Source organism: Solanum verrucosum, unplaced genomic scaffold, assembly GCF_900185275.1.
Source record: "Solanum verrucosum unplaced genomic scaffold, falcon-dt-bn FXZP01000118.1, whole genome shotgun sequence".
Classification (NCBI taxonomy): Eukaryota; Viridiplantae; Streptophyta; class Magnoliopsida; order Solanales; family Solanaceae; genus Solanum; species Solanum verrucosum.
Window position 1 is genome coordinate 153,664 of NW_026020568.1, and position 9,361 is coordinate 163,024.

Below are 9,361 nucleotides of genomic sequence, written 5' to 3' on the forward strand. Positions count from 1 at the left end.
CATAGATATGCCCTTATGGGCGTTAGTTGGTCTGCTGGACATATCCAGCTCATTTATCATTTCTTTATATGTCATATGGAATTGTCATGTCATTTTGACTTTACCACATGACATTTATATGAAAATGAAAAGGGATCAATTATGCCCCTAAAAAATTTGGACCCATGTTTACCTAATCTAACCCGTAAATCAACCCCCCTTTTAAATAAACTACCCGACCCATTTCCAATAAATTTTTTTAAATTTTTATTTTTTTCGGTAAATCCCGAAAATGAGTAATTGATTAATATAAAATAGGAAAAATATGAAAAAAAATATAAAATTAACGCCAAAAATTCACAAAAAAATATTGTAACCTTAAATTCAACAATTTTTTTAAAATTTTATTTTTTTCGATAAATCACGAAAATGAGTAATTGATTAATAAAAAATATGAAAAAAAATATAAAGTTAACCCCAAAAAATCTCAAATAAATATAGTAACCTTAAATTCAACAATTTCAACAATTTTTTTAAATTTTTATTTTTTTCGGTAAATCCTAAAAATGAGTAATTGATTAATAAAAAATATAAAATTTATGCCAAAAATTCACAAATAAATATAGTAACCTTAAATTCAACAATTTCAACATTTTTTTTTTTTTTACGGGAAATCCCAAAAAATGAGTAATTGATTAATAAAAAATAGGAAAAATATGAAAAAAAATATAAAATTAAATGAATTGTTGAAATTGTTGAATTTAAGGTTACTATATTTATTTGTGAATTTTTGGCGTTAATTTTATATTTTTTATTAATCAATTACTCATTTTTGGGATTTACCAAAAAAAAAATTTGAAATTGTTGAATTTAAGGTTACTATATTTATTTGTGAATTTTTGGCATAAATTTTATATTTTTTTTTCATATTTTTCCTTTTTTTATTAATAAATTATTCATTTTCGGGATTTGCCCAAAAAAATAAAAATTAAAAAAATTTGTTGAAATTGTTGAAATTAAGGTTACTATATTTATTTGTGAAATTTTGGCGTTAATTTTATATTTTTTATTAATCAATTAGTCATTTTAGGGATTTATCGAAAAAAATAAAAAATTTTAAAACTTATTGAAATTGTTGAATTTAAGGTTGCTATATTTATTTGTAAATTTTTGGCGTTAATTTCATATATTTTTTTCATATTTTTCCTATATTTTATTAATCAATTACTTATTTTTGGGATTTATCAAAAATAAAAATAAAATTAAACAAAATTGTTGAAAACGAGTTGGATAGTTTATTTAAAAGGGAGGGTTGATTTATGCGTCGGATTAGGTGTTTATGGGTCCAAATTTTTTAGGGGCATAATTGATCCCCTTTCATTTTCATATAAATGTCATGTGGTAAAGTCAAAATGAAACGACAATTCCATGTGACATTTAAAGAAATGGAAAATGAGCTGGATATGTTCAGCAGACCAACTAACGCCCATAAGGGCATATCTATGCCAAAAGTTGGACGGCGAGGGCATGAGTGAACCAAACTTTAAACGGAGGGTATATCTAGATATTTTCAAATAGTTTAGGGGCATATTTGACCCTTTTCCCAAAAAAAATGAAGAAGAAGTCTAAAGGAGAATGAGAAAAGATGAGCATGAAATAGAGGGGGGTGGGGTCAAAAAAATATTTTTTTTGACTTTTATTTTTTACTCAAATGCGCCTAATTTATTTTTTTATTTAATTTTATTTCCACGTCAGTTCTGGGGTGGTATTAGTTACACTTTTTATCAAGAATAAGTGTGTAATAAATCGTCATGATAGTTTAAGCGTACAACTGACTTTTCGAGACAAGTTATAGAGCAAATTTATGCCTTTCCCTTTTATAAATATACAAAGTTCAAAGCGAACAAATTAAAAAAAAAAAAAAACGGAGAGTAGCAAATGAGGGTAGGGATTCTGGCAAATTTGGTAATACCAAGGATAATTTTATGACCAAATTTTAACGAAGGGCGGCAAAAAGAATACTACTCCCTCCATTCTTTTATTTATGTTGGTTTTTCGAACATTAATTTAACTAACTTTTAAAATTAAATTAATTTGATCTTTTAAAATAAAAAATTAGATATTTAAAGACATACATGAAAAGTATTATAAGTTACAATCTTTTTCATATCAATATGATTAAAAATACATCTTAAAATGTTAGTCAAAGTTTATATTGTCTGACTTTAAAAAAAAAACAGTATGACAACTAAAAAGGAAAGGGGAAAATAACATAGTTTTATTTTTATAAATTATTGGGAAAACATTTCAAAACCTTTTTCAATTAATATTTTTCCTTAAAAAATAGGAAAATTTTAATTAACACGTTTGAAACAAACGCCACCAAATTTGGTGACGCCCCCCCCATCTTCTTTCCAATTTTCACCTAACTATATACTTTCACTCTCACCTTATAAACCCTCAAAAGAAACATCAAAATACCACATTTTTCTCTCCATAAAAATAACACACGCTAAAATATGGCTTCTTTCTTCTGTTCAACCAAGTTCCTTCTACTCCTATTTTTTGTATCTGCAATTCCAATCGCCTTTATTATCCATCTAGAAACTTCTTCTCCGACGACTCACGTTTACCATTATCACAGCACCGGCTGGTTACGTGAGTGTTCTAAATGGGACAATGCTAACCGCCGGTTCATTGTCAGTTTTTTCGAAGGCGGTTTGGGTGTGATTCCGGTTGAGGCCGATTATTCTCCCGGCGACGTGCTACAGGAAATTCCGGTAGTGAAAGAGGCTGATTTGACCGGTAATGCGTCGCTCGGTTTTACTATAGACCGGGAAAGGAACCGGGTTTTAGTCGCCGTCGCTGATGTGTTGGGGAATCGGTATAGCGCTTTGGCTGCCTATGATTTGACGTCGTGGAACCGGGTTTTTCTCACCAAACTTAGCGGTCCAGGTAGTCTCTTTTTTTCTTTACATAATTACTGTATTTATTATAGTAGTCTGATGACCTTTCCAAATTAATTACCCATCATTCGCTAAATAACATATGAATGAATTAATTGACTTATTACAAAGAAAGTTACTCTCTCAGTCCCTAATTATTTGTCTATTTTTTAATTAACACACTAATTAAGAAAACAATTATTGATATAGTGAGTTTATCATTTTACTCTTAATAATTATGAAGTGGATGAAAAGTTTTACATTTTTCAAAGTAATTAATCATTTAATTGAGGATGTAATAGGTAAAAAAAATTATCTTTTCTTGATTTGTCAAAATGGACAAGTAATTAGAAACAACTATAAAATGAAAAATGGACAAGTAATTAGGGACATATGGAGTATAAGCCTACACATTTTTATTGATTACTACTTTCTCTCCACTTTTAATTTTGCATTTTTTCGAAAATTAATTTGAGTAAATTTTAAAGTTAAATTAGATTCTATTAATTTAATGTTTTAAACAAAAAAATTATATATTTAAAAATTATACGAAAAGTACTATAAATTTCAATTTTTTTTCCATATATATATGATAAGAATATATCTAAAATGTTAGTCAAAATTATTATTGTTTGACTCAAAAAAACTATGACAATTAAAATTAGGGAGAAATAATATAATTATTGGTACACAATATAATAAATTGAATATTAGTGTTATGAATTGGAAGTTAGTTTTTGTCTTGACTTTTTTCTATACACTTGTGACCGGCATTGATGGCGACCATTTTGCCTCGAGATTCGTGATGTTGTTTTGCTCCTATGATGTAGGTCACCAAATAGAAAAAGGAAAAAGAAACAAGCATGGCTAACTCTGTTGATCATCTTATTAAAATAATTATTTTATATTAGTCATCCACCTTTTCAGAAATATTTATTACTACTTTGCTATAATTTTTTTAAAAAGTATTTACATTTGTTTATAAAATTTTCAAAATGTTATTAAGGGATGAAATGGTAAAATTATTTTTTTATTTATGATTTCTTAATATGCATGTAAAAAGAAAAGTGATCAACTAATATGAAAGAGAGGGAATAATATCTAGAAATAGTTAGTACTCTCATGCCATAACTACTAGTACTGTTTATTCAACACGAAATTTTAAGAATAAAAATACAAGAATAAGAATTTTGAAGTTTGTGGTAAAAAAAAAAAAAAATCTATATATTTATATAATTATAAAATATCTGGTTAGGAGTAGAAAATGAATTTTAAAGTTAAGTTTAATTATAGAAATATATTAATTTTTAGAAACAAACTAAAAATAATGTATCGCGTAAATTGAAATTTCCAACTTGTAGATTGACATATTGATATTTAACATATTTTTTTCTTTATAAAATAAACTTATAAGTGGGGTAGAGTCAGAGATAGGTTCAAATTTTATCAATAAATTATATATATATAAAATCAAAATTACAAAATACTTTGATGTGCTTCAGTTGTGTGGTCCTTTTTTGCCGGCCAATGAACGCAGTAAAGTTCACTACCGGATCTTCCTTAGCTTTAATTAATACTCCACTTCTTTTTGGGTGGGTAGGAAACCACTTAAGGCTCGTTTTGGGTGAAGTATAACATTAAATATTTTTGAGATTAAATTATTGTGTTATTTAATTTGTTGTTTGATTGGTAAGTTTGAAATAACTTATTATGAAATTAATAATTTGTATCAGAATAAGTTATTATTCTCCTTGGGTGGTATAGTAATCATGGAATAACTTATTTTGGGATAAAATAAGTAAATGACAAAGATATCCCTTTAAACTTTTTTTATGCATCACTTTTCACCTTTGTGAACTGTATTTTTGTAAACAAATAACTTGTTCTTAAAATTTATGCAATGCATATTATTTTGAAGGGCTAAAAGACAAATATACTCCGAATTATCGTAAATGATATGCATATACCCTCTATCATACTTTTGGGACATTGATACTCATGCTGTCTAAAAACTAGAGCATATATACCCTTTATATTAACGGTGCCATACACGTGTCATAATCTTATCCACAGACCCGATATTTATTAAATATCGGATTGACGGATAAGATTGCGTTGCGTGTCCCTATTTAGTCTTCCGTTAGAGTGAAGGGCATATATGCTCTAGTTTTTTGATGGTAGGAGCACCATTGTCTCAAAAGTATGACAGAGGGTATCTGCATACCATTTACGATAGTTTGGAGGTATTTTTGTCCTTTTTCCCTATTTTAAATACAACAAATCAAACACTCAAAAAGAAATAATCTTAGCATAACTTATTCCATCATAAATTGTATTCAAACCAAACGACTCCTTAAGGTCTTAATTATTCCTATCTTTGAGTGAAATAGTAATATCGAGATAATTTATCACAGGATAAAAAGACAAAATAATCCCTTTAAACTTTTTTAATACATTACTTTTTATAACTATGAATATTCACATTATTTTTAATACCATGTATAATATTTACAACCTTCACTACGATTATTTTTATGATAATTCTTCATTTTTTTTTATTAAAAGATTACGATATATAAATATAATTTTTATTAAAAAATATAATTGACTAATTTTTATGTTTATTTATATTTTGATTTCTCTACTACTGAATTACATATTTTTAATTATACTTTTTTTAATCACTTGAGAGTTTGTATTTTATCAACTAAAATGAAGATAACTTTAATATTTTACAATTTAAGAGTGATATATGCTTAAATAATGTGATATAAATAATAAATCATTTTTACTTAACAAACTTAAGATGTAAATTTCATTTTAAAGCTAAATAAGATGAATGCTTTATTCTTAAACACATATCGTACAATCATGAAAATGCACACATAAAAAAATCTAAGTTACATAAAATGAAAATTTTATTTTTAAGAATGAATAATTAAAGCTTACAAATAAAATTTAAAAAATTAAACAAAGTGAAGGGTATTTCTGTAAACAAACAACTTATTCTTAAAATCTATGCAATGTATATTATATTGAATACAACAAATCAAACAGTCAATAATAAAATAATTCCAACATAATTAATCTCCAATATAATTTATTTCTATATAACGTATCCCATGATAACTAAACCTATCCTAACTTATATCTGATTACGTACTTTTATTTTCCCATATACGTTTGCAATTTAGTCAAAGCCAGATTGCATTTATTTCATCACATTTGATGTTTTTGAAAAATAAGAAACTTTTGTTACTTTTCTTCTTCTTCTTTAGTTCATCACTTTTAATTTGAAATTTGTTCTTCTTCTTTAGTTCATCACTTTTAATGACCAGCGGCGGAGCTAAGGATTGTAGTAAAAAAATAATTATGAGGCTAGGGCTAGAACACGCAACCTCAAGGAGTTATCACAATCCTTTAACTACTAAACAAAAATTTAACTTGTATATATATTTATTAAATCAAAATTTAACCTCTATATACAATGTAATTTTCCGGCAAAGGAATGTCGCTTGACACCCCTTGAGCAAGGGTGGCTCTGACCTGGCTTGGACATGGATTTCATGACTTGAAGTACTAAATAAACTTGTATTCAATTATTGTAAGTTTGAAGTTGAAATAATAGATTATTATCACTTGTCCATGGTTTGATTGAAATTTTAAAAAAATGTTTGAAGTTCAAGTTGAAAAATGGTATTTATAAGTTTCAGTGGTGTTTGAACATGAATTTCACCGGGAAAGTAATTGAACTTTTATGAGTGAACATTTGACAAGAGAATATGAAGTTTGAAATACTCCTCACACTTGTTTTTCAAACTTCAATTTGTTTATTTCAAGTTGAAGTGAATTAGTTAATCAAATTCATAGCCAAATAAATGGTTGTTTGAAAACTTGTTCAAAATTGTGAAGTTCTATTCGTGGAAAAAATGCATAATTTGAACAATTATTTGAAATAATCACCAAATATTATTTCAATATCTATGCTAAATGGAGTTGTCACGACATTTAAATGTGATGTTTAAGAAAGACAAAATGATTGAAAGAAGTATGATTTCCCCTGATTGCCTTTTGATCTTATAAATGCTGGACTAGCATGTGGTGTTATGGTAGAAGATGAGATAGAATAAGTGAAAGCATAAAAGCTTAAAAAATGTGCCTTACTTTACATAAAGGAACAACTAGTACCATTCTTCCTGGCTCCTGCCATAGGATCTCTTGAAAGATTTATTTATTCAGTTGCTTTGTGGATCTTCTTTCTAGTTGTGCGGCTAATGGCCCCTCAATGTTTGAAAGATCAGTTGTTAGAGAATTGTTCTGAAGCTATGTTGCTTAGGCTCTCTAAAAATACTGTCACACGTGTGTTGAGTCCTTCAAAAATACACTACTTCTGAAGGATCCAACACATTTTTAAAGAGTCCGAGCAACATATTTAAAGGGAACAAAATAAGGAGCTCATCTAACAATATTTTTTTGTATTAAAGATTTTTTATTGTGTTATATCATGCCCTTCAAAGTTCCATTCCCTTTAGAATTCAATATTCTTCCAACAAAGAAACTTGAGACGTACTGCAAGTTTTGTATTTGCATGTGACAACTGAAATGAGCCTATTGAGACAGCTAAGCCTTTTGAATTTGAAGTTCTAACATTGTTTTTATATACATCACTCTATGTGACCTGGAATAATTTTTCTGTTATCTGTTCCTGTATAGCTTTGCAAATTTCATTTTGACCAACTATTGAGCCTCAGACATATGCAGATATTATTATATTAAGACTTATGACTAGATATCACTTGGAATTGAGTTAGGGCCATTAAATGGTTAGCAATAAACAAGGCACTGAAAGCTGGCATCTTGTGCTATTGTAGTCAAATTGTTGTTTCACATGTCCAGGTGTGATAGTGTTGGAACACTTCATTTACTATACATTTTTGAGATATGCTCATCAAGCAATGACTTCTCGACAGAGGCGAATTTAGGATTTAGAGTGAGTGCGCTCAAAATGAGTGTGATTTTATTATTGTTTGAGACGAAAGCAGTTTGAACTCACATAATCGATCATCCTAGATCCATCTTTGAGTTCTCTGTCTAATTGCTTGATTTTAACTGTAATAATGCTATACTCAAATCTGCAGAGGATGAAAAAGCATTTGCGGATGATGTGGTAGTTGATACAGAGGGGAATGCATACATAACAGATGCCAAAGCAGACAAGATATGGAAGGTAGGCGCGAATGGTGAACTTAAATACACAATCAAGAACCCAATATTTACTCCTAAAGAGTGGTACAATAAACTGATTGGGCTAAACGGAATAGTGTATCATCCAAACGGATACTTACTGGTGGGTCACACATTCTCTGGCAATTTGTTCAAGATTGAAATCGCCAAAGGTGATGAAGTTAAACTAGTAAAGATTGACAATGGATCGTTGAAATTTGGCGATGGCATGGAGTTACTGTCGCCAACCAAGCTTGTTGTGGCTGGAAATCCAACAAGACTAGTTGAGAGCTCTGATGATTGGGAGAGTGGCACTATTGTGGGGAAGGCCAAAGGGGCTATTCATCGTTTAAGTACCGCAGCAACTGTGAAGGAAGGGACTGTTTATCTTAATCATATGATTGGTTTGGGATATCCTAGGAAGAAACATGTTCTTGTTGAGGCTGTTTTTTCTGCTTAATTATGGCGTGTAAGAGTCAATTTTATACTTGATTACCACACTACTGATTTATGTTCCTCATAAAGAACAGTCAGTCGTATCGTAGGATATACAGTATTTATTTTGTAATGCATCACGCAGTTGCAGTATTTGAATGTGTTTTGCTCTTTTACCATCAAGGAATGCAAGCAGTTCAAAAAGAAAAGTATCAAACTACAACAATTTATCATGTCGTACACTAATACTAGTAGTTCTCTGTTTCTATTTGTTTGTTTTATCGTTTTTTCAGTACTCTGTTTTGTTTAGAATATTTTGATACATCTTTAATTTACTTTTTTAAACTTCGTGCAATATTAAAATAAGACGAACCAATTTAAACCAGAGAGTAGTATATTTCAACAAGCTTCGTTGAAGAAGGCGCCTTTTCTATTTCAAAATCTGTTTCAATAGTGTAAGGGTCACACATGTTAAATGTAAGTGGGGTCTTGAATGGCCTAATTATTTTTGTAGGATGTTTGAATTGAATGAGCATAGGATGAAGGGTGTCAACGTTCTTTATGAATAAAAAACTTAATGCTTCTTAATTTTCTGGAATAGGACCTAACTATGGTTGGTAGAACCATAGACTTTAATAAGCAAAACCAGAAAAAAAGAATGAAAGAAAGAAAGAAAAAAAAGGAAAGCGTTTTAGGATAAGAGGTTGTTTATCAGAAAAATCGTTATTTTGGTTAATAGTGAAATTTGTAAAAAATGGTTAAAAGCATTAAGATGGATA

The 9,361-nt window shown here is 28.8% G+C and overlaps 1 protein-coding gene across 1 annotated transcript; it reads left to right on the plus strand.

Moving 5' to 3' along the window:
- Nucleotides 1-2,459: 2,459 nt before the first annotated feature.
- On the plus strand, nucleotides 2,460-8,791 carry LOC125810590 (uncharacterized). The gene is made up of 2 exons (XM_049490064.1): nucleotides 2,460-2,934; nucleotides 8,063-8,791. The coding sequence occupies exons 1-2, from the start codon at nucleotides 2,499-2,501 to the stop codon at nucleotides 8,605-8,607; spliced, it is 981 nt and encodes a 326-aa protein (XP_049346021.1). The 5' UTR covers nucleotides 2,460-2,498; the 3' UTR covers nucleotides 8,608-8,791.
- The last annotated feature ends 570 nt before the right edge of the window (nucleotides 8,792-9,361 follow it).

Bases quoted from the DNA above. Each gene is read 5' to 3' on its own strand.
- LOC125810590 (XM_049490064.1), top strand. From the start codon at position 2,499: ATGGCTTCTTTCTTCTGTTCAACCAAGTTCCTTCTACTCCTATTTTTT. The intron at 2,935-8,062 runs GTAGTCTCTTTT...TCAAATCTGCAG, and splicing joins CACCAAACTTAGCGGTCCAG to AGGATGAAAAAGCATTTGCG.